The sequence below is a fragment of the Anolis sagrei genome, chromosome 1, assembly GCF_037176765.1.
Source record: "Anolis sagrei isolate rAnoSag1 chromosome 1, rAnoSag1.mat, whole genome shotgun sequence".
NCBI lineage: Eukaryota > Metazoa > Chordata > Lepidosauria > Squamata > Dactyloidae > Anolis > Anolis sagrei.
In genome coordinates this window covers 27,400,090-27,426,421 of record NC_090021.1, presented here as the reverse complement: position 1 = coordinate 27,426,421, position 26,332 = coordinate 27,400,090, and the positions used below count along the sequence as shown (strand labels likewise).

The 26,332-nt window shown below is 42.0% G+C and overlaps 1 protein-coding gene across 1 annotated transcript in view; it reads left to right on the top strand.

The window, feature by feature from the left end:
• The first annotated feature begins 9,751 nt into the window (after positions 1–9,751).
• The window catches only part of PRKCE (protein kinase C epsilon), a 369,797-nt gene continuing 353,216 nt past the window's right edge, over positions 9,752–26,332 (top strand). The window contains exon 1 of the mRNA XM_060754401.2: positions 9,752–11,519. Within this exon, the coding sequence (XP_060610384.1) occupies positions 11,172–11,519 (348 nt within the window). The 5' untranslated portion in view covers positions 9,752–11,171. The remainder of the gene's footprint in view (positions 11,520–26,332) is intronic.

The following is a 26,332-nucleotide window of genomic DNA, read 5'->3' as shown; positions in this document are numbered from 1 at the left end:
TCATAGGATTCTGTCAATGCAATCTAAAAATTGACTCCTTAAAAACATTCCTTTTTCTCTGCTGACTTGTTATATTCCACAGTCACCACATTGCACAGGTTGTCTGGAAAGCTTGCAGAAAATTGCCTGTTAACTTAGTGGTCTGGAAAAAGACCCATATTTTCAAAACATACTCATAGGCTTGAGGTTGGTCATGCAGGGAAAATGTTACGAATATGGATCATATATGCTCTTTCATGTATTGAACAAATCTTATTGAGACCCCTTCTACATTGCCAGATAATCCAGGTTATCAAGCAGAAAATCCACATAATCTGATTTGAACTGGAGTATCTTAGTCTACACTGCCATATAATCCAGTTCAAACCAGATGTGGAATTTATACAGCTGTGCAGAAGGGGCCTTAGGGTTCTTCCACACAGCCATATAACCCAGAATATCAAGGCAGATAATCCACAATATCTGCTTTGAAGTGGGTTATCTGAGTCCACATTGCCATATAATCCAGTTTAATGTGGATTTTATACACCTGTGTAGAAGGGCCCTTAGGGCCCTTCCACACAGCCATAAGGTAAAGGTTTTCCCTTGACATTAAGTCTAGTTGTGTCCAACCCTGGAGGGTGGTGCTCCTCTCCATTTCTAAGATGAAGAGCTGGCGTTGTCTATAGACAACTCCAAGATCATGTGGCCGGGATGACTGCATGAAGCAACATTTTCTTCCTGCCAGAGTGGTATCTATTGCATATTCATTTGCATATTTTTGAACTGCTGGTTTGGCAGAAGCTGGGGCTAACAGTGGAAGCTCACCCTGATCCATGGATTCAAACTGCTGACTTTTTGGACAGCAAGTTCAGCAGCTCAGACATTAAAACCCAAAATATCAAGGCAGAAAATTCCACAATAGTGCTTCGAATTGGGTTATCTGAGTCCACACTACCATATATTCCAGTTCAAATCAGGAAATGTGGGATTTTATCCAGCTGTGTGGAAGGGGCCTTAGTTGTCTTTTAACAACTCATTTTCAAGTGTTTCTCCCATGAAGATAAAAAATAAGTTTGAGAATTGCTGAACTAAACTCTCGTAAATATTTCAGCTTGACTCAAAACTACAGCTATATTTTCTAAGTGCAATATCTGAGCGTCACCTTATGCGAGTTAACCATCCCAGTTGTTTATCACCATTGGGAGTGCAATGACTGTTTGAGAAATTCTGCATATGAGGCCACAAGAAACCACTGATGAGTCACCATAAGATGGAAATGACTGCTTTATAGATGAAAATCTGAACTATAGAAACCAAGGCTTTGATGCCACTTCTGTTAATTACATAGAAAGGAGTTTTATCAATTGCATAAAGCGGATGCGGCTCAGAAGGACTACATACTGAAATATGTATAAGTTGTGTACAATAGAAGGAGAAAAAGTTGCTAAAACCAGTCACAAAGAAATGTGGAGAGATGGATCATGGAAGATTTCCAGTCCCATCTGCTTCCAAACTTGCATTTGTCAACAGCTTGGAGAGCGCTAAAAAGGTTCCAGTGGGATTTTGATTGGAAGACAAATGACCAGAGGCCAGGGAATAAACAGCTGGATGGAAAATTCGAAGCAAGTGTAAATATTCACACCAGGCCATAACATATTCTCCTGTGCTCATGTCATACACTGACATGAGCCTCCATATGATTATGTGCTGTACTCATATCAACAATGTAATCCTGTTACAATTAATTTATGTGGATATGTGCATGGGAGTGTGGGTATTGGGCTGCCTCCCTGCCAAACAGTCTTCCCTGACATTTATTTCCTGCCTTGACTTAAAATGTTGGTTTGTTTCTTGACTTGTGTTTGAAATGCTGGAGTTTGCCATCTATATCTGAAGCAGCATGGAGAGGGGTTCACGCAGGATGCGTCTGCACTGTAGAATAAATGCACTTGGACATCACTTTAACTGTCACGGCTCTATGCTGTGGAATCACAGGAGTAGTTGTTTTACAAGGCATTTAGCCTTCTCTGTAAAAGAGTGCTGGTGCCTCACCAAACTACAACTCTCAGGAGTCCTTAGCATTGAACCACTGCAGTTATGTTGGGGCTGTGGTTCCACAACCGACTAAACTGCTGAGCTTGCTGATCTGAAGGTTTACATTTCAAATCTGCGAGAAGGGGTGAGCTCCCACTGTCAGCCCCAGCTTCTGCCAACCTAGCAGTTCGAAAACATGCAAATTTGAGTAGATCAATAGGTACCGCCTTGGCGGGAAGGTCAAAAGAGCGCCTCATGAAGTTATGCCGGCAACCTGACCAGGAGGTGTCTATGGACAACGCAAGTTCCTCGGCATGGAAATGGAGATGAGCACCTCCCCAGAGCCAGAGATGAGCACCGGCGCCAGAACTGGAGATGAAAGGGGAAGCCTTTGCCTTTGTATTTGTGTTTCACTGTTTTTCAAAGGCATTGAATGTTTGCCTGTGTCTGTATATATGATGGAACCCGCACTGAGTCCCTTTGGGGAGATAGAGCGGAATACAAATTGTTATCGTTATTATTATTGTTATTATTATTATGATCATAAGTGATGTCACTACACTATTTCTATAGTACAGATGCACCCTTTGTTGCACACTATAGAATCTTGACATCGCTAGTTTGATGAGGCACTAGAACTCTCGGACAGAAAAACCTAAAGACTTTACAAACTACAAACCCCAATGTTATGACAGTTTCAGTGGTATCAAAGTGCTCTAATGGTGGGGCTTGATAAAGATCCAGATCTCTACCTAACAGAATATAATATGGGTTACAGTGAAGGCAGCTGCCTTGTGCCTGAAAATAGGACAGCTGAAGACAAGAGTGGGGAATATGTCGTCCTCCATTTTTTTACTGCTGAGATACAGCTGCTATCAGATGCACTATCTTGCTATGTTTTGACTCTGCACAGCACCCCAAAGCTCATAAGCATAATCAAACTGAGTCATCAAAATCATCATTCTTGTCTTCATCCTGTAACTCTAGGGCTATCTAGTTTCAGAAGGCATGTTTAAACAAGCAATTTTCACGTTTCTTTCCAGTGCTAGGAAACAAATAAATTGACTCTGGAGTGCATCTAGACCAGGCATGGGCAAACTTTGGCCTTCCAGGTGTTTTGGATTTCAATTATCACAATTCCCATTAGCCAGTAGGTTGTTAGGAATTATGGGAGCTGAATTCCAAAGCACCTGGAGGGGCGAAGTTTGCCCATGGCCTATCTACACTAACTGAAAAGACCTGTGTTTTCCCCTGATTTTATTTGTTCTCTGCTTGAAGTCAACATTGACCTACGAATGGCCCTACAACAAAATTTTCTTGGCAAGATTTGTTCGGAGAGGTTTCCCTTTGCCTTCTTCTGAGGTTGAGAGTTTGTGACTTACTCAAGGTCACCCAATGAGTTTCCATGGCTGAGTGAGGATTCAAGCCCTAGCTTCCAGAGTCATAGTTCAATGCTCAAACCACTACACCACACTGGTTTTCTCTTGATTTTATATTGAGTTAAAATAAACCAACCTGGAACATTGGTATAAAAGCCTCTGATCATAGTGGGAGCTGACTGAAAATATTCTGACATAAACAAAACATGTAGGGATGGACATCCAAAATAAAATCAGAACGAAGAAGAACAAAATTTGGAATTTTCTGGCCTTCTTGTATTACCTCAAATCTATTAGCATCTGGAAGACATTCCAGAACCAAGGTGTCATCTGTGAAAAGCCCCTGTCCTATTCATACACGAGTCACACATCAGATGATGCTGACTTATAGAAGATGACTGATAATTATCCAGAATTCTGGGATCCAAGGAGAGCTTTTTAAAAATAAATGTTACCTTTCAGGGAAAGCTGGAATTCTGCCTTTTTAAAGCAAGGCCAGTGCCTTTACCTACTCAGGCAGTGCCTTCTAGCTTTTTTAAATGTCAGAAAGGTCAAGGATCCAACCTACACATGGCAGCTTTCAGGGAGTTGGACACTATGGCTCATGAGGCCCCTTCCAACTCTTTGCTTCTACAATTGTATTAATGCTAACCTGGTTTGGAATTCTGTCAGCCAGTCCTAGGTAGGGTTATACTCCTTCTGAAAAAATGTTCATAGCTCGGGAGTGCCCCTAGGCTCATCAATACAAATGGCAATCCAATTAGATGTACCGCAATGGTGTTTACTATCAGGTTCAGTTATGCTATGGCAGTGTACCTCTTCTTAAAACTAGAGGATCTAAAGACGAGGTTATGCTGGCAACCTCAAGGCTGGGCTTATGCAATATACTGTTCACAGAGCTACTTCTGTACTAAATTTGGACTTTCCAACTAGTTCAAAACAAAGCAGCTAGATTGGTTACTGGTATTTCTAGGAGTAACCATCTTACAGCCAGCCCTCCATATTTGTGGATTTGATTATTTGCATATTTGATAAAATGTCCTCTTTAGGACCTAATATAATAATAATAATAATAATAATAATAATAGTGCGGTTTTCTGGCATTGTATATTTCTGCCGCTTCTGTGATGGTTCATTTGTATTTTGATTCTATAGCCCACTTGTCGATGGATGTCCAGAATCAGCAGCAACCACCGCGGTCCTTTTTATCCTGGGCGTCGACAGAGCCAGTATAGACTTCGTTTTGGTTTGCTTCTCCAAAGTGTTAATGTTAGGTGCTCTTGGTTCCACTCCTCAGCTGCGACCTCTCTAGCTTGGTTGGACCTGCTGGTAGTTACACTACCACCAGCACAGTTCTCAGCATCCTTGGAGCAGTTAAGCCCCCCCACCACAACAAGGTGGCACCCATTGGAAACAATAAACATCAACAAAATCACGATCTGTCAACTGCAAAAGGCCACCTTACTTGGATCTGCACGAATCATTCAAAAATACATCACGCAGTCCTAGACGCTTAGGAAGTGTTCGGCTTGTGATTTTGTGATACGAAATCCAGCATATAGATCTCGTTTGCTGTGACATACTGTGCTTTTGTGTCAATAATAATAATAATAATAATAATCACTTTATTTGTATTCCGCCCTATCTCCCCAAGGGGACTCAGAGTGGATTCCAACATATATACAAAAACAGGCAAACATTCAATACCTTTGAAACACACATACACAGGCAAAGGCAAAGGCTTCTCCTTTCATCTCCGGCTCTGGGGAGGTGCTCACCTCCATTTCCAAGCTGAGGAACTTGTGTTGTCTGTAGACACCTCCTGTTCATGTAGCCGACATGACTTTGTGGGGTGCCCCTTTACATTCCCATCGAGGCAGTACCTATTGATCTACTCACATTTGAATGTTTTTGAATTGCTTGTTTGGGCTGATAGTGGGAGCTCAACCTGTTTTGCAGATTTGAATTGCCAGCCTTAAGGTTAGCAAGCTTAGCAGCTCAATGGTTTAACCTGTTGCGCCACTTCGTCCCCCTTTCTAGGGGCCCTTGTACACATATCCCAGAATATCAAGGCAGAAAATCCCACAATATCTGATTTGAGCTGGGTTATCTGAGTAATGTGGTGTTTTCTGCCTTGATATATTGGGATATAGGACTGTGTGTAACAAACAGTATGAGTTGTTACCTTTAAAAGCCTACAAAGTTTGGATCCAGGTTACCTACATATTACACCATGTAAAATGATTTTTGTTCCTGGGTTATAAATGACATTTTCTAATTGGTTATATCCTTTAAAAACATGGGAAAAGTTTATTAAAATGCAAAACCTTTTTTTTTGCAGGACATCTTACAGCACATTTTGCTATAGTTTTTAAAATGTATATCTCATTGAGTCTCACCAATTCAACATACTGTGTGGCAGCCACAAAAGTGAAGTTTCTGGAGTCTACTTTCAAAGTAAGTACTTCATAATTAAACAGGAAACAATACTTTCAAACCAGGAACAGAATTTTTTTCAAATATTGCTAAAACTGTAATCCACCCTGTACGCTCAGGTCCCAGGGAGAATATTTACTTGTCAGTCTGAACTAAGTTTTATTTATCCATCCACCCCCAGATTGTGGAAGGACCTGTTGATTAGTCAGATGGTAACACTGTCTGCAGGTTATTTTTGTTATGAATATTAAAACATTGATTTAAATATACATTGGTTCCATATGCTTCATAATATGCATACATTGGTTCCATATGCTACATGATTGCTCTATGGTTGTTCCCCACCTCAATCCAAAGAGAGAGGCAGATAAGAAATAAATAGGAATATGGTATCTATAGGCCCCCTGGTGGCGCAGTGGTTTAAATTGCAGAGCTGCTGAACTTGCTGACCGAAAGGTTGGTGGTTTAAACCTGGGGAGCAGGGTGAGCTCCCGCTGTTAGTCCCTGCTTCTGCCCACCTAGAAGTTTGAAAACATGCAAATGTGAGCTAATCAATAGATAACACTTCTGTGGGAAGGTAATGGCACGCCATGCAGTCATGCTGGCCACATGACCTTGGAGGTGTCTACTGAAAATGCCGGCTCTTCGGCTTAGATATGGAGATGAGCACCAACCCCCAGAGTCGGACACGACTAGACTTGATGTCATATAGCCCAAAAAACAACCCAGTGATTCCATGAAAGTCTTCAACAAACGTCTTGTGTCCAATTCTGGGCACCACAATTAAAGAGAAATATTGACAAGCTGGAAAGTGTCCAGAAGAGGGAAACTAAAATGATCAAGAGTCTGGAGAACAAGCTCTATGAGGAGCGGCTTAAAGAGCTGGGCATGTTTGGCCTGAAGAAGAGAAGGCTGAGAGGAGATATGATAGCCATGTATAAATATGTGAGAGGAAGTCATAGGAAGGAGGGAGCAAGCTTGTTTTCTGCTGCCCTGTAGACTAAGACGTGGAACAATGGCTTCAGACTACAAGAAGGGAGATTCCATCTGAACATTAGGAAGAACTTCCTGACTGTGAGAGCCGTTCAGCAGTGGAACTCTCTGCCCCGGAGTGTGGTGGGGCTCCTTCTTTGGAAGCTTTTAAACAGAGGCTGGGTGGCCATCTGTCAGGGGTGCTTTGAATGCAATTTTCCTGCTTCTTGGCAGGGGGTTGGACTGGATGGCCCATGAGGTCTCTTCCAACTCCAGGATTCTATGATTCTATGAATACAAAGCCAAGATGGTTCCTATTGCCATCGGAGTCGACCCTTAACCTTCGGGAAGGAGAGGGAGGAAGGAAGGAAGAATAACAGAAAGAAAGAAGATGACAGGAGAAGAATTCAAAATGATCTTAACATATTAGAGCAGGGGTCCTCAAACTAAGGCTCGGGGACCAGATACGGCCCCCCAAGGTCATTTACCCGGCCCTCGCTCAGGGTCAACCTAAGTCTTAAAATGACTTGAAAGCACACAACAACAACAACAACAACCCTATCTCATCAGCCAAAAGAGGCCTACACTTCCCATTGAAATACTAATAAGTTTATATTTGATAAAATTGTTCTTCATTTTAATTATTGTATTGTTTTTAAGTGTTTTTTGCAAATAAGATATGTGCAGTGTGCATAGGAATTCATTCGTGTTTTTTTTCAAATTATAATCCGGCCTTCCAACAGTTTGAGGGACTGTGACCTGGCCCTCTGTTTAAAAAGTTTGAGGACCCCTGGATTAGAGAGATGGACCAAAACTAGCAAAATGAAGTTCAACAGTGCAAAATGCAAGATGCTCCACTAAGGCAGAAAAAATGGAATGCCAAGATAAAGAATGGGGGATGCCTGACTCAACAGTAGTATGTGTGAAAAAGATCTTGGAGTCCTCGTGGACAACAAGTTAAACATGAGCCAACAATGTGATGTGGTGGCAAAAAAAGCCAGCGGGATTTTGACCTGCATAAATAAGAGTATAGTGTCTAAATCCAGGAAAGTCATGCTACCCCTCTATTCTGCCTTGGTTAGACCACACCTGGAATACTGTGTCCAATTCTGCGCACCACAATTGAAGGAAGATGTTTATAAGCTCGAATGTGTCCAGAGGAGGATGACTAAAATGACAGCGATTCCGGCCATGAAAACCTTCGACAATACAAAACCAAGGGGGTTCCTATTGCTATTGGAGTCAACTCCTAACCATCGGGAAGGAGAGGGAGGGAAGGAATCATAGAATCATAGAGTTGGAAGAGTCCTCATGGGCCATCTAGTCCAAACCCCAACTAAGAAGCAGGAAAACTGCATTCAAAGCATCCTTAACAGATGGCCATCCAGCCTCTGCTTAAAAGCTTCCAAAGAAGGAGCCTCCACCTCACTCTGGGGCAGAGAGTTCCACTGCTGAACAGCTCTCACAGTCAGGAAGTTCTTCCTAATGTTTAGATGGAATCTCCTTTCTTGTAGTTTGAAGCCATTGTTCCGCGTCCTAGTATCCAGGGAAGCAGAAAACAAGCTTGTTCTCTCCTCCCTGTGGCTTCCTCTCACATATTTATACATGGCCCTCATCATGTCTACTCTCAGGCTTCTCTTCTGCAGGCTAAACATGCCCAGCTCCTTAAGCCGCTCCTCATAGGGATTGTTCTCCAAACTCTTGCTCATTTTAGTTGCCCTCCTCTGGACACATTCCAGCTTGTCAATATCTCCCTTCAATTGCGGTGCCCAGAATTGGACACAAGATTCCAGGTGTGGTCAAACCAAGGCACACCTGGTCAGTATCAACAAAAATAATGTTATGGTTGGGGGTCATCACAACGTATTAAGGGGTTGCAGCATTTGGAAGATTGAGAAACACTGGTCTAGAAATGGCCATACAGCCAGAAAATCTACAACCCAGTGATTCCATGAAAGCCTTCAACAATAGAGAGCCAAGGGGGTTCCTATTGCTATTGGAATCGACCCCAAACCATTGGGAAGGAGAGGGAGGGAGGAAAGAAGAAAGACCTAAAGCAGTGTTTCTCAACCTGGGGGTTGAGACCCCTGGAGGGGTCGCGAGGGGGTGTCAGAGGGGTCACCAAAGACCACAAGAAAACACAGCATTTTCCGTTGATCATGGAGGTTCTGTGTGGGAAGTTTGGCCCAATGCAATTGTTGGCAGGGTTCAGAATGCTCTTTGATTGTAGGTGAACTATAAATCCCAGCAACTACAACTCCCAAATGTCAAGGTCTATTTTCCCCAAACCCCATTAGTGTTTACATTTGGGCATATTGAGTATTTGTGCTAAGTTTGGTCCAGATCCATCATTGTCTGAGTCCACAGTGCTCTCTGGTTATAGGTGAACTGTGTGCCAAGTTTGACTCAATTCCATCATTGGTGGAGTTCAGAATGCTCTTTGATTGTAGTTTAACTATAAATCCCAGCAACTACAACTCCCACAGGACAAAATCAATACCCTCCCCCAATCTCACCAGTATTTAAATTTGGGTGTATTGGGTCTTTGTGCCAAATTTGGTCCAGTGTATGAAAATATATCCTGCATATCAGACATTTGCATTACTATTCATAACAGCAGCAAAATGACAGTTATGAAGTAGCAATGAAACTAATTTTATGGTTGGGGGTCACCATAACATGAGGAAGCGTATTAAGGGGTCGTGGCATTAGGAAGGTTGAGAACCACTGACCTAAAGAAACAGAAGGAGAGAAAGAAAGAATGAAAGAAAGAAAGAGAGGTGCGCCCTTCTCTTCCTCCTCCTCGCCTCCAATCTGCCCCCAAGTGAAAGGAGAAGCCCCCTGTCCACACTCCCCCCCCCCCAACTTTGGTGTGCCTGGCCCAGAGCGCACGGCTCCCCCAAGAGGCAAAAACTTTCTCTCTCTCTCTCTCTCGGCGCGCACACAGAGGCACACATCGCTCGCCCCTGACGTCTTTTGCGCATTTCCTGCACTGGAGAGAAACACACACACACAGAGAGACAGAGACACCGAGGTGGAGGGGGGGGAACGCTTCGGAGATCAGCCCGATCTACACTCGCCCCCCCTCCCTGTCCTCCCCATTTCCCAACCCAACGCGCTTCTTTTTCCCTTCCCAACCCAACGCGCCAGGCAACCAACGCCGTTGCGGGGTGGAGCGCTGTTGCATTAAGAAAATATATTAATTAGAGAGAGAGAGAGAGACAAGGAAACGCAGCAAGAGAGGGGGAGAGAGAGAGAGAGATCCCCACGCCTTTCCTGCCCCCTCCCTCCTCCCCTCCTTCCCCCCCAGCGATCCGGATCAGTGGCTCCCCATGCCTTGGATCCGATCCACTGGATCTTTGGCCTTGGAGGCAGAGGAAGAGGAGGACGCCGAGAAGAAGGCGGCGGCGGCGGCGGCGAGGAAGCGGCTGCAGCAGCAACAGCCGAGGCGGATGTAAGGCTCTCCGGACTGGGAGATTTCCCCCCCTTTTTTGATCTCTTCCTCCCTCCCCTTTTTCTCAAGCCAAAAAAGAAAGGAAGGAAGAAATCGGGCGGCTGCGTCAAGGAGGCAGGGCTGGGTGTTTGGCTTGGGTGGCGAAGGAGGGCTCTTTCTTTCTCTCTCTCTGTGTGTGTCTCTGTTTCTGAGATTCCCCTCCCTTCTCTCTTTCTCTCTCTCTCTTCTCCCCCCTTCCCCCTTTCCTCCCCTCCTCTCCCCTCCCTTCTTGTGTTGTTTCTTCTCCTGCTGCACACCCAGACAAGACAGCACTAGAGCGTTGCAAGGACGCCGGATTGCTTTTTTGGTGTTGTTGTTGCTGCTGCTGCAGAAGGAAGACTTGATCCAGGATTATGCTCTAAAGAGGGGTGGGGGAGAGAAAGGGGGGGAGGGAAGAGGGGAGGGGAAGAGGAGGAAAGTCCATGTGTGTGTGTGTGTGTGTTTGTGTGAAAAAATAAATGCACCCACCCTCCTCTTGATTGTGCATTTTGGGATTTCTGCACACCAGGGACTGTAGAGCGCCCTCCCCTCCTTGTTTTTGTCTCTCTCTCACACACACTAGCAAAGAGTCTCAGTCTCCCCTATGTATGTCTATGTATGCATGCATGTATGTCTTCACTGGGTGTCGCAAGAGGAAAGGCTAACTCAACATAGGTAGCAAGCAACCAAAAGGAACCCCCTTACTCTCAGGCTGCTTTTCTGCCAGAACCCTTCTTTTTTTTTTTTTTTTGCCGAAGCCCGCCTTCTTATTTATTGGAGGAACCTCCACACTGATCTCGCTCCTGGCTTCACAGAGTGTGCTTTTCGTCCCAAGGGGGGGAAGGAGGCCGACGACCAGGACCAGGACACAGAGTCCCAAGTGAAGCCATCTCACCATGGTGGTTTTTAATGGCATGCTGAAAATCAAGATCTGCGAAGCCGTCAATCTCAAGCCCACCGCGTGGTCACTCCGCCATGCCGTGGGTCCCAAGCCCCAGACCTTCTTGCTGGACCCGTACATTGCCCTCAATGTGGACGATTCCAGGATCGGGCAGACTTCCACCAAGCAGAAGACCAACAGCCCTGCATGGAATGATGAGTTTGTCACGGACGTGAACAACGGACGGAAGATCGAGATGGCCGTTTTCCACGATGCCCCCATTGGGTACGACGATTTTGTGGCCAACTGTACGATCCAGTTTGAAGACTTGCTGCAGAATGGGAGCCGCCACTTCGAGGACTGGGTGAGTGGCCAGACCGTTTGCGCATCCGTGTCGGTCTGGGTTGGTTTATCTGTCAGTCTAGATACATGGCTTTTGAGCTCAGTGGTATATCACTCTTTGTTTGACAGATGTGTCGGTGACATGCCACATCTTGGAAGGCAGGTGGAGACGGTGAAAGCAGGTGGAGATGGTGGTCAGGCAGGTGCCCACATTGTACATCTCTGGATGATGTGTTTTTCAAGGCTTCCAAGTCTGGCATGTGAGCATGGAGGCACACTCAATCCTGTCCTCCCCACTGAGTGAAAATATTTTAGCCTTGACAGTTACCAGTTTTATTTGCACATGTCTCTCATGCAAGCGATTCCGAATATTTTTCTTAAGTAAGCAGACAAGTAAATAAAATGTAAAGGTTTCCCCTAACATTAAGTCTAGTCATGTCCAACTCTGGGGGTGATACTCATCTCCATTTCTAAGCCAAAGAGCTGGTGTTGTCCGTAGACACCTCCAAGATCAAGTGGCCCGCATGACTGCACGGGGCACCGTTACCTTCCCGCAGAAGTGGAACCTATTGATCTGCTCACATTTGCATGTTTTCGAACTGCTAGGTTGGCAGAAGCTGGGGCAAACAGCAGGAGCTCATTCTTCTCCCTGGATTCGAACCTCCAACCTTTTGGTCAGCAACTGTAGCAGCTCAGTGGTTTAATCCACTGCACCACCAAGGGGCCCTTACAAGTGTTTGCTTACCTAGACATGTACTTATTTCTAAATTTTCCAGAGCATAAGCGAACATGAGTGACTCTTAGGTTGGGCTCCTGGTGCCTTCTGGTGGTTACAGGGTTATGCTTGCCCAACCAGTGTTTGACTTTCGATCAGGCATGGGCAAACTTGGGCCCTCCAGGTGATTTGGACTTCAAGTCCCACCATTCCTAACAGCCTCAGGATCCTTCCTCCCCCCCCCCCCCCCCAGCCACTTAAGGGCTTGAGGCTGTTTGGAATTGTAGGAGTTGAAGTCCTAAACACCTGGAGGGCCCAAGTTTGCCCATGCCTGATCAAGACAGTCTTTTGCTGAGCAGCTTTAGCACAATGGCAAAATAAATACCAAGGTCCCCCTCCCCCCCCAGGTCTTTAATTCCCCAGTAATATCTAGCGCACTGGCATGGAATCATACAGTTCTATAGGGTCCCAAAGACCATCTAGCCCTAACGTTTGTCATAACTAAATCTCCTGAGATAATCACAAATAGCTTAGCAAAAGAGTAGCTACATTTTCTGGAGAAGTGGTCTGATGATTTGGATCGCGGCTTGTTGTGGCCTTCCCAAAGGACAGAGGTAGCTCTGAATGCTTAAACAGCATCTTGGTGCTTCCAGGTCTGCCTGCCCTCCCAAAGTATATGTCTAGCATCGCAAGATGTTATGATGCAACAGGGTTGAGGGATCCGCAGAGTTTGAAGACTATTGTTGAGAAGGTGAGACTGTCCGCAACCGATCTGGCATGAAAGTCGGTGTTTCAGAAATAATGCCAACAATAAAACAATAAAACAATCTCATTTCAGATTAAGAGATAGGGCTGGCAGAGAATATTTCAGGCCTGTTGAAATGCTGCATTGCACTGGGGAGTCTTCTTGAGGTGACATCAGGAAAGGAATGTGTGCTTGTGAACTCTCTCTGCCCTGGTGTTTCACAGAGATAGGGAAAAGCAATGAATGAAACTGGGAGATCCAGCAAATGGTAGATCATCTCATCCACAAGTTATTTTCTACCCACCGTGTGTGAAGTTGAAATGTGAATCTGAGGTCTCATCCCAGGTAAAATTTCAGAGAAGAAATAAATAGTTAAAGACCCTGATTTTCCCCCTTCTCTTTAGGGTTAATATCACATCTGTGACAGTAGTTTAGGAAAAGTATCATTGTATAACAGGAGCCCCCGTGGCGCAATGAGTTAAACCCTTGTGCTGGCAAGACTACAGATAAAAGGTCGGAGGTTCAAATCCAGGGAGTGGGATGAGCTCCCATCTGTCAGCTCCAACTCCTCATTCAGGAACATGAGAGAGGCCTCCCACAGGATGGTAAAACATCCAACTCTGGGGGTGATACTAATCTCCATTTCTAAGCCAAAGAGCTGGTGTTGTCCGTAGACACCTCCAAGATCAAGTGGCCCCAGACGTCCCGTGGGCAACGTCCTTGCAGATGGCCAATTCTCACACACCAGAAGCAACTTGCAGTTTCTCAAGTTGCTCCTGACACGAAAAAAATGTACAAGAGAACAGCTGTGATGCTTAATTCAATACCAACACCTTAGCAATAGCTGTGTCTTTTTAAAAAAATGAATGGATGTTAAATGTAGACTAACCTCCCGAATGATTCAAAAACAACATAAAACAGGTGTGAGGAAAGTGCCACCTGGGTGCCACACGCAGTCTGAAAACCTTTTACACACCATATATTTAAAAGGGATGGATATCATTGATGAAACATCCCAAAATATCATCTAGAATGCCATTGTTAACTAAGCTCTCCACCTTGATCCACCCAAATCATACCCAAACACACCAAATAGCCCAAATATGTCCCAAAAAACCTTAGAAGTGAAAACTAAAAATGACTTTTTCATATTTTTGACCAGGTTTTCATAGCATGTCCCACTGTGGGGAAGCCTCTACTGCAGTTGTCCATTCCTTGCTAAAAGTGGTTTTATCATCAACATAAACATAACATGACTATCATTGCAATTATCTTTTCCCCCATTGCTGTTACAATGGGAAAATATATATTTCTTTATGGATTATCTACAAAATACAAAAGGGACGTGATGTAGCCTTGTTTTAATTACACATATTCACATTCTTCTGTGAGCTGTTAAACTCATTCTGTTGTAAAAATAAAAAAAAAACATAGTAATGTGATGAGAATATTCTGAATCTGTGAGATAACTCTGGTGATTAAAAAATGACTAGGCTCTAATTCTCAAGTGATTTCCGTATTCAATTCTCTCTTGTCTTTGGTGGCTTTTCCCAAAAGAAGTAATCGGAGATTATTGTTTTGGACAAGATGATAGCAAGTGAAAATTTAAGCTGGAAGGAAGTGTGCTTCAATATGTATGGTATGTCCTTGAAAATAACCTCATGGTGCTGCATTATTATAGCATGTGGTACATCCAATATCTGAATGTGTCAATATATTTTGGCAGCCTCTTTCAGAAGCTGTGATCGATTATTTGCCTTGCCTATTTGAGCCTAGATCCATTAGCTGTTCCAACTAGAACAGACCTAATGAACCTCTGGGACTTATGTAAGTCTTATTTTATCCCTGTTGATTTAATGTGCAAAATTGTCCACAACCTTGTTAATGCTATCCCATTTTACAGATAGCAATTTCACAGATTGTGGTGCTTCCAGATGAGGTTTTTATTGTTCAATTGCTCTGATTACTTCTTTTTCAGTTGCCTTTCATTGTCTTTTTTTCCTCAGAAGGCAAGGGAAATACAAGAGATTGTTGTCTTCCAATTATGATTCCCTGCTTCTCCCTCTTTTCCCCCCTTCAGACGATCCATCAAAGAGAAAAACATAAACTAGCAACACAGTGTCTTGTAATTCATAATTCTAGGAGCTGTCCATATAGAAATACCCTGAGAGAATAAGGAAGAGAGATGATAAAGATAGAGATGCTGTAGACCAGTGGTTCTCAGCTTGTGGGTTCGCAGGTATTTTGGCCTACAACTCCCAGAAATCCCAGCCAGTTTACCAGCTGTTATGGTTTCTGGAAGTTGAAGGCCAAAACATCTGGGGACCCACAGGTTGAGAACCACTGTGGTAGATCATCCAATGTGTGTGCAGATAATCAAGGATTAGCTGGGAATGGTTTCCTGAAATCTTCCATTTTTCTGGACCACATTATCTTTAGGCACAAACACATGGCTGTTACTATGCTCAAAAGTTTGGTTACATCAAGGCCGGTTCTAATTGCACACAGGATTGCAGCCATACGCTGAATAGTGCGCTATAAATGCACATATATTGTGATGGAAATAGTTTGAACATGCATGTTCCATGCCCCATATACAAATGTTTCAGTATGTGTTATTAAGCCTGCAATAGAACATTGGTCCAGTTAGTTCAGCACTGTCTGCTTTTTGAGCGTCAGCCCTTTCTCTCAAAAGTATGATGTAGTGGTCTTTCTCTGTTGTGCTACCACCTGAGCTTAGACCATTGTATGCTAATCAAGGTGGTCGTTTGAAAAGATTCACACCTAGCCCAACTTACAAAAGCCTTTTGTCTCACCCTGGTCATTCCACAGATATATAAACCCCTTTTTCCCAGCTCCAGCAGACCTCTGAAGATGCTTGCCATAGATGCAGGCGAAACGTCAGGAGAAATGCCTCTAGAACATGGCCATATAGCCCGAAAAAACCCACAAGAACTGAGTGATTCCGGCCATGAAAGCCTTCGACAATACATAGAGACATATTATTTGGAAGTTTCCAGTGGCTGGTATCCACAGAAATATCTGGAGAGCTCTAATGGCAAAGCCAGGGTTTCAGCACCTGGCTTGAGGACTTTCTAAATTCAAAGACAAAGTTGCCTTCCTCTCTCTTTTTACATAGATATTTTATTTGAGTCAGGGATTACAAGCATATATACTAGACCGAAAACCAACTGAAAGAACAGTGTCCTACCTAAGCTTCATGATACCCAGGAATTTGAGGGCCCTTCCACACAACCGTATATCCCAGAATATCAAGGCAGAAAATCCCACAATATCTGCTTTGAACTGGGTTGTCTGAGCCCACACTCAGTGTGGGATTTTCTGCCTTGATATTCTGGGATATACGACTGTGTGGAAAGGCCCCACATAAGCAACATGGATTCACTCATTCATTCTATTGTTCCTTTAGCTCAGTTTATTCACAGAGTGAAAAAATCCACTGTATTTGTTTTCTTGCGATTATTTTATCAGAGGTAAAAAGTGAAGGAAGCTTCTGGATGGTTAAGGTATACCTGTATCACATTGTCCCTCTTTGTGAAGCATTGAGAAATCGATGTAAGAAACCAAATGCTGTCTAAATTCAGTTTTAGATTCCTGTATTCCCATCTGGTAGATAGTTACTCAGAAAAAACTCAGATTGGGTGCAAATATATTAATTTGGCAATTTGGAAGAAAATACAATAGAGTCTCGCTTAACCAACCTCCACCCATCCAACATTCTGTATTATCCAACACAGTCTGCCTCCTGTCCAGATCCACAGCTGTTTCAATACATTGCGATGTTTTGGTGCTAAATTGGTAAATGCAGTAATTACTAGATAACGTTACCGTGTATCAAACTGCTTTTTCTGTCATTTTGTTGCAAAGCATGATGTTTTGGTGATTTGATGTTTAACAGGCATCTCTCCTTATTATCGAACATTTTCCCTTATCCAAGGTTCTACCGGCCCATTTATGTTGGATAAGTGAGACTCTTCCACACCTGTCTGGGTACTTAAAGAAATAGACTGATATTCAAGGTTCGCTAGACATGGTTTGCAGGAATGTGATGTAGCTACTTTGCTGAAGATATTGTTTGTGTCTGTACATAGATGATAAAATGCCCCAATACTTTGTCTTGATTTCATCTTGAAAAAAAATAGTGGAAGAGGGGGAATTATATAGAAAAATAAATAGATAAGAGCTACTTCATACATCACCCAGAAGCAATTTTTAGTGCTGATTTTGTATTCAGCAGAGAGCTGTTTCCAATCCATATTCTCCAAGAACTTTAACTGCATGATGCAATTGTTTTTTAGGTTGGGTGTTTTACTTTTTTTCAGACTGGCTCCTTTTAGGAGGATACATAAAAACCTTTAACAAAGGATTAAAGAAATATTGACTGAACCTGTGCTTTACTTCTGAAAGAGGAAGAAAAACAAGTGTATTCTTTATATCACTTATTAGGCCTTTAGCCTACCTTTTCCTCTGAACTGAGGCTCAGGGACAACTAACAACAAGATTAAAATGGGTAGAGATGAAAATCAAAGAAAATTGATAACACGAGGATGCTTTTTTAAACAAAGTATCTTTGAAATGAAATGTATTGGTTGTTACAAAAACAAACAAACACACCCTAAGTCGTTACATGGAAAACATTCACCTTGACTTCAATAATGGGGAAATAGAATGGAAAATTGTTACTTTTGCCAAAACACAATAATACACATGATCGACTTCTGTGCTACTGTTGCCTATTATGCTCCTTAGTGCAGTTGCCATTCTCAGCCCCAGCGTCTCTGTTTCAAATCTATAATTGAAATGAGTTATTATTACTTTTTCCTGACAGTGGCTTCCTGAATTCTCAACAGTAAAACAAACAAATAAATCAGCATTGGAGGAAGCCCATTGCTAACCTGTGTACTCAGAGCTGCTGGGAGAAGAGCAGCGCACAATTTGAAAGGATGCAATCTGAGAATCATCAATCTTCTTTAAAATATCATGAATATCAATAGCCATTTGATCAGGGTTGATTTTAGAAGAAAACATCTTGCTATTTTGTTGAGTTGTGGGTTCATCTGTAGTGTCACGTACATTGTGCCTGTCTTATGGATAAGCTTTCTGGAAGCAGATATTCTTCATGGTTGGCTTAATCATATCATTCCTAACCTGTAAAGATGTCACTTGTCCAATGCCCATCCTTCTGGCTCTAGCATCATGAGTTTCTGGATGTGTGTTTCATTTCAAACAGAATAGTTTTTAATGTTGGATTGCACTGCATGCAGTACAATGATCTGCGTAAAACATTTCAGTCCATAAGAATATGCATTCATTTTTTTCTTCAAAGTAAATACATTTACATAGTGTTGATGCTCAGATGCAGATTCTAAATACATTGTGCACAGACAAATTGATGGGTGGTGGACCGGTGGCTGCAGTGAACATGAAGATAGTATATGCATTGAAGCTTTGTCATATTATAGAATTATATCACATAATGAAATATATACCTTTGATCTTCCCGTTTCTCGGCAAATTGTCTCATTGTTGTTAATGAGCTTACAAGTTTTATCGATCATTTTTTTGTGATAGCCATAGTTTGTTGGTAGAATTTGCACATTGCAAATAGAAGGTCTTAGAGTTAGTCTCTAATACTTGTATGTGAAATCCTAGGATGTCACTGCTAGACACTGTACAGTTCATGTGGCCGAAACTTGTTTTTGTAGTCCTTGGCGCTTTCAGATATCATAATCATATTTTTTTCTGGGCAAACAAAGAGGGTGAATTACCCCCCTGGAAACTTCAGAGAAGCATCAATTAATCTTTTAGTTGCAATTAATCTTCAGATAATTTTGGCCCTAAATTGGACCCAAGATCTAGTTCTTGCACTTTACTACTGTCCACTGCCCATAGATAGAGTATTCTACTTTATATTGCCCTTCTACTCCCAATTCTGTCATCTGACTTTTGCGTTTTATCCATTAGCCCTGTCCTTGCAACGGATTGCACCAGCCCGCCCACCCGAATCTAGTAAATGTTTACTATATCAGGCTACTAGTTGTTTGCTTGATAGTTGTTTTTATACTGTGTTATGATGTTGTTTGCTTTATATTGTTTTATAATATTGTTTTATGAATTTTATCGTGCTATTTTAAACTGTTGATCAGGCTTGGTCCCCATGTAAGCCACCCCAAGTTCCTTCAGGGAGATGGAGTCAGGATACAAAAAAAAAGTTATTGTTATTGTTGTTGTTGTTGTTAGATTCCACCCTGCATTTAAAAAAAAAACTCTGAAATTCCAGAGAGGGAATTCTGGACAAATTCTGGAATTTGTCTTTGTTCTATGGTAGTTTGTATGATTCATCCAGCCCACAAAAGGACCCTCCAAAATTATCTCTGGTCTCACCTGGATGCATCTCTTAGGTAGATAATATTAAGCTAGATGGCCCAGTGAAAACAGCATGATTATGTTGCCTATATTATGCCATACTTTAGTGAACCTTGTCTTTTTCAGTCCCCCAAATACAATGAAGGACAGTATTTGGCTCAGCTTACCTATCCAAAAGTATCTTCCTCTACAAACCATATAGGAGATTAAGCTCTTCTGGGGAGGCCCTGCTCTCGGTCCCATCTCCATCTCAGGTGTGGCTGGTGGGGACGAGAGTCAGGGTCATCTCAGTGGTGACCCCTTGGTTGTGGAATATTCCATAGCAATATTAGATCAGCCCCTTCTCTCCTGACCTTCAGGGGAAAAAACTGAAAACGTGGATGTTGGATCAAGTTTTTGGATAATCTACTAGTGAAATAAGTGAAAATGTGAAATGGTGCAGTGATAACAGGAACGGCCTTAGATTTGGTTATTGGATTTTGTGATTTTAATAATTTTAATGTTGAATTGTTTTACCGGTTATTTTTAATGCAGATGTTTATGTTTTATTTGCTGAATATGTATTGTATTGTAGGACATGGAATTGTGCCTTTATGTGTGTTGCTCTGAGTCCCCTTTGGGGTGAGATGGGCAGGATAGAAATATAGCAACTAAAGAAATCTGATGACTTTTGTTGTGGGTTTTTTTGTGTAACTTCCATTCAGTGTGATGAATCTCTGATGCAGCCCATCTGCTGCCAATTAAGCTTCTGACATGATCCTCTTAGGCACTGTTCCCCAAACTGTATTTTGTTATTCCAGTTGATTTGCCCAAATCTAGATTCATTGATAGTGTGTTGTCCCAGCATATTAATAGTTTGATTATATTCTGCAGCATACCAAAGCTAATTCTCAGCAGCTTATTTTACAAACCAATGCCTTCCTTTATTTGTAACTGTTAGAGATACCATTGGCAAAAAAGCCTGCATAAATAGGAGTATAGTGTCTAGATCCAGGGAAGCCATGCTACCCCTGTATTCTGCCTTGGTTAGACCACACCTGGAATATTGTGTCCAATTCTTTGCACCACAGTTGACAAGCTTGAATGTGCCCAGAGGAGGACAACTAAAATGATCAAGCCCTATGAAGAGTGGCTTAAAGAGCTGAGCATGTTTGGCCTGAAGAAGAGAAGGCTGAGAGTAGACATGATGAGGGCCATGGGTCAAGATGTGAGGGGAAGTCATAGGGAAGAGGGAGCAAGCTTGTTTTTTGCTTCCCTGGAGACTAGGACGCGGAACAATGGCTGCAAACTACAGGAAAGGAGATTCCATCTGAACATTAGGAAGAACTTCCTGGTGGAGGCTCCTTCTTTGGAGGCTTTTAAACAGATGCTGGATGGCCATCTGTTGGGGTGCTTTGAATGTGATTTTCCTGCTACTTGACAGGGGGTTGGACTGGCTAGACCACGAGGCCTCTTCCAATTCTATGATTCTATGAATACCTAGAATTAAGATAATTGAAAACACAGTCTTAAAAGTACCCCATAAAAGGCCATTTAAAAAACTTGGGGAATTGGAAGATTTTAATTTGCTACCTAAATTATAACAACGAGGGAATCATTCTAGTCTTGCAGCCACCACAAAGGACCTTTTCTGCACTTCCAGCAAGTGAACCTTAAGTGGCTGAGGGTGAAAAGGAAGGGGCCTGAGGCTGTTAGGAATTGTGGGAGTTGAAGTCCAAAACACCTGGAGGGTCAAAGTTTGCCCATGCCTGCTCCAGAGTCAAGCCTGCATATTGGAGGGAATGCTGTGCCATTTTTGAGTGGGAGACATAGCCCTGATATAGTCAGTCGTCCTGCCTTGATCATCATTGTTCATTATAAATACTTTAATGGGCTGTCAGAGAGCACAAACTGTCAATATTTTCAGTCCCAGGGTCCATTTCATTCTGTTTTCATAAGATATCCCTCCAACTCTTAATTTTCATGATATATGCTATCTTTTTATGGTGAGTCTTTCCTACCTAAGGAGAGTTGGGTTGTACTCCCTTGCAAGGCAGTGCTTGAAATGTGATCCTTATCCTTATGTTGAGGGCACACAGATTGTGCTGTAGCTGGAATACATTTCAACCCCAGTATGTGCAGAACTGATATACATGGTCTCACTTCACAGGTTTACTACTGCAGTTATTCACTCAGGGCCTCTTGGACAAGCTACACTCTCTTCTTGGTACATCCAACAATTAATCACATTGAAAATTATAGTGTTTATTAATATCTGCGGTTTCACACACCTGTGCAAAATCTGAAAATGTAACTCCTACAGATTTGGGAGTTGTACTATACAGGGTTGTTAACTAACCCCTGGTGGTGCAGTGGGTTAAACCCCTGTGCCGGCAGGACTGCTGACCCAAAGGTTGGTAGTTCAAAGCTGGGGAGCAGGGTGAGCTCCTGTCTGTCAGCTCCAGCTTCTCATGCGGGGACATGAAAGAAGCTTCCCACAGGATGGTAAAACACCTGGGCGTCACCTGGGCAATGTCCTTGCAGATGGCCAATTCTCTCACATCAGAAGCAACTTTGCAGTTTCTCAAGTTGCTCCTGACACACACACACACACACACAAAACAAAAACTAGTCACAAGTCCTTCAAATCAGCACTGTTTTTTCAAAACTACATACATAAGTTCTTTGCTGAGCAAAGTCAGAGGGTGGATTATTTAAAAAAATAAATTTTCATGTATTTGGTTAGCTCTGACCCCCCCCCCCCCCAAAAAAAAAAACAAACCAAACAAAAACAAAAACATTTACAGGCAAAAGACGCAGTGGTGATAATGGCATGATCTGCCAAAGTATGATTCTAAAGAATGTTTTTTTTTTATCAGCTGCTGTTAGAAAATGCTAGATATTTTTCTCTCCATTATGACTGCGATGTAGACTGATTCCATGGTTACAGAGCAAGCTCTTGCAATGATACAGAAGCACAGTGCCAGGAATCTTGATAGCAACTGTTGTGTTAATAGGATGGGCACTAAAAGGAGGCATTTCTCTCCTCTTAGACTCGTGGAATATTTAGTCATTCACCAAATAGCCCCAAACCAAAACTACTGGCCCATGTTTACATAGCCTACTTTGTATCTGTAGCTCATAGAATGTTATCAATGGGAGGCTTTGTATAATAGGATCACTCCCATTTACCAAATGCTTCATGCCGAATTGTGTTGGGTTGGAGAAATTATTGCTTGTATATTTGGGGAGAGAAGGGTTGGATATATATACAGTGGGCCCATGGAATCCAAAGAGGGTTGGTTCTAAGACTGCCAACAGAAAATCAAAATCCATGGGTGCTTATTAGAAAATTGTGTAGTAAAAATATGTCCCTTATAGAAAATAGCAACATCATTGTTTACTATTTGCATTAAAAAACATTTTGAGGCATGTTTGGTTGAATCTGTGGATGTACAATCTGTGGATATGGTGGGTTGACTGCAATGGTTGCTCAGTTCTAAAAACAGGCATTAGGAAAAAGTGCTTTGGTCTGATAGTGATGTATTTTCAGCCCCATCTACACTGACATATAATTCAGTTTGAAACTGCATTATATGGTCATTGTAGGCCATTTGTTCCGAAACCTTTTTTGACCAGGGACCACTTTGACCAGGGATCATTCTTCAACATTAGTACCAAAACCTGATATTCGGTTTGGTTATTTGGGGTGCTGATTCAGAAAATTACATTGGCTAGACCACATCAGCTCTAGTTTCTGATACAGAACATATGCCATCCAGTAGTCGCCATCTACTCGGCCACAGAAAACCATATTTAATAATCTAGAGCTGATGTGGTAGTAGTAATCTTTCATGGGTAGTCAGCCTCTCCCTTCTGATATCCCAGTTGCCTTGGCACTATAAGAGGGTTTTGCGAGACCAGCTTCTCTTGCAGCCTACGGGTGGTCCATGGACCACAGGTTGGGAAACACTGGTGTAGACGGATCCTTCTTTAAATCTTACCATCAGGTTTTTAAATCCAAATAGTGTTTCTGCAATATTGGATACTAGCTTTGATGGATTAAATGTTAATAGACCGTTATGGACTGTAGCAAGGCAATGGGCAATGCTTGACATTTTTGCATTGCAACTCCCATTGTCTCCATTGCCCATGTTTGCTAGCAATTGCAATCCAACAACATTTAGAGTGTCACATGTTGTAACAAGGTTGGCAAAGCTCACAGAGCAGGGCAGAGATTGCTAAAGGCCTCCAGTCATTAAGCTTTCAACATCTGCCTATCAAAGCAGCCTTGCAAAAATTGGCTGAAGACCTAAAGGCTTACAAGCCTGTGCAGATGGATAGTTAAATCCTGCTGACTTCCACAGAATGTGAGTCGCCCCTAACAAAATTGACAGTTACAGCCATAGTAGCTGTAAACAGCAGGACTGTTTGGACACGATGAAACAAGGATGGCTGATAGGTGAATGAATGATGTCACTTTCATTTAGAGACACCGAAGACATGTGTCTTATGTCTAAAATGCTCAATCACAACACCTACTCAATGTCACCTTCTTCTTTCTAAGCCTTCTCCAGAATTCACTTCTCTTTTGGCTCACTCTCTTTTTTATCATCTCAGAGAAATGGAAAATTGCAGGTTAAGCATCCTTTATCCAAAATGACAACATCCAAAATACTCCAAAATCCAAAACTGTCCACACGGGTGGCTGAGATAGTGACACCTTTGCTTTCTGATTGTTCAGTGTACACAAATGTTGTTTCATGCACAACATTATTTGAAGACATTTTGTATACAATTACTTTCATTCTGTGTGTCTAAGATGTACATGAAACATTAATGAGTTTTGTGTTTATACCTGGTTCCCTTCTCCTAGATATAAAAATGTTTATGTCTATGCAAAATATAAAAAAATCAAACCAAAACACTTCTTGTCCTGATTAGTAATGCTTTTATACATATTTTTTCATTGTGCTTTGCTTCTGATTTTCCCCCCTCCCCTGAACATTTGGAGATAAGTATATTGTTAGCTAAGCTTCGCAAGGCAGATGGATTTATTTGTAGTTCTGCACAGTGCAACTCATTATGTAAATAAGTGGTTAATTCATCATGTAAATCAAGGGTAAATCAGTGCTCCAGATGTTGTTGAACTATATTTCCCCTCATCCCACACTTAGCCTGCTCATGGTAAGCCCAATGGAGGTTTCAATCCAATAATATATGGAGGATGCAGTTTCCCTGGTGCAAATTGATACTGCATACAATATTGAATCCGTGCTTGTAAACCTAGATAGCTCCACAAACGTGCGATGGCAGTTGTAATAAATGTATCACCCTGCAAGTGTAGAACTGATGCTCTGTTGATTGTTGTTCCATGTCATCAAGTTTACTTTGATTTGTGGCGACTGTGAATGTGAGTCCTTCAAGTCATTCTGCTTTTACCAAACATTATTGTTTTTTCTAATGAGTTATGCCTTCTCATGATATGTCTAAAGTGTGACATCCTCAGTTTAATCAACTTGGCTTCTAGGGGTAATTTGGACTTGATTTGCTCTATGACTCATTTATTTGGTATCTGCAGATCTCTTCTCCAGCACCACTTTTCAGTTGAGTCAATTTTCTTCCTATCACCTTTCTTTACTGTCCAGCTTTCATAGCCATGGATAGAAATGGAAAATACAATGACATGGACCATCCTAACTTAATATTGAATGAGATCACTGTACATTTCAGAATCTTGGGTAGAAGCTTCATTCATGACCTTCCAAGTCATAGCCCTCTTCTGATTTCTTGACTGCAGTTTTCATTTTTATTAATGATCAGGGAAGTCTTGAACTATTTCAGTGTCTTCATCATTTACTTAAAAGCTATGTAAATCACATGTGGTCATTATTTATTGTTTTCTTTATGTTCAGTCATAAATCTGCTTTTGCATTTTCTTCCTTAACTTTCTTCAGTTATCTTCAATAGTGATCTGTTGATGCTTGGTTTGAATTATGCATGTGTGAATATGAAAGGGAAACTTTTTGTGTGTGTGGAAAAGATGCCTGCAGGTTCAAATTCCACTTTGTCGATAAGAAAACTGTCTGTAACCAAAGTATGTCACCCTCTTCTATTATTTTTACTGATTATAGTCCATATGTTTCCCAGATTCATACCAAATCAGGCTCTTATTGCTTTTATTGAAAATTTACCCTGTCTCAACCAGATGTTTCTATGGGGTGGTGGATATCCAGGTTTGGTCATATTTCATTTTAAGCATCTTGGATATTCTTACTTTCCACTCCTCTCCAAGTAACAAAAATATTCCTTACAGAGCAAAAGATTGAATATTAGTAGAATACCTTTGGATTGGTAACACTGGGATTCTATTGTCTGAAACCAGTCTTAGTTTCCCATCTGTAAAATGGGAATATTATTATTTGGCTTTATTTTTAAATCTTCTTTGCTTTTTAAACCATACAACAAGAAAAGTGAAAGAGCAAATAAACTTTATAAGGATTGATCTCATTCCCAACCTTCTGAATAGGACAAATTTTAAATTGTATGAACTCAAATAGGACTGAAAGCTTCCCCCCTCATATTTGTTGTAGATTTGCCCTACTTTTACAATGGACTCCCAGCTTTGGGGCAGAACAGGTTCAACTTGCTCAACTTTAGGAATGCTGCAGACTCAGATATTCCCTGGGCCAAAGCAGTGAGCTTAAGAAAAGCATGGATTTATTTAGGGCAGAATTCACTCTTGGGACTTGCTTTGAGCACCTGGATTTAGCATTTTGAAGTGCAAAGTAGTGATAAATAATATACTGCATCCGAACTTGTGCTGAAATTATTTCTCTCAAAGCTAAGCTGCCATGGCTTCATCACAACTGGATCAATGTTGGTAGGATTTCTACATTAATCAATTTTGGTTGGAAGTCCAGAGATTCCTCACCCCAGATCTAGATCATTTTCTGGTTCCCATTTAACCCTCTGTCCTTAATATCCTTAATATATATAAGATTTCCTA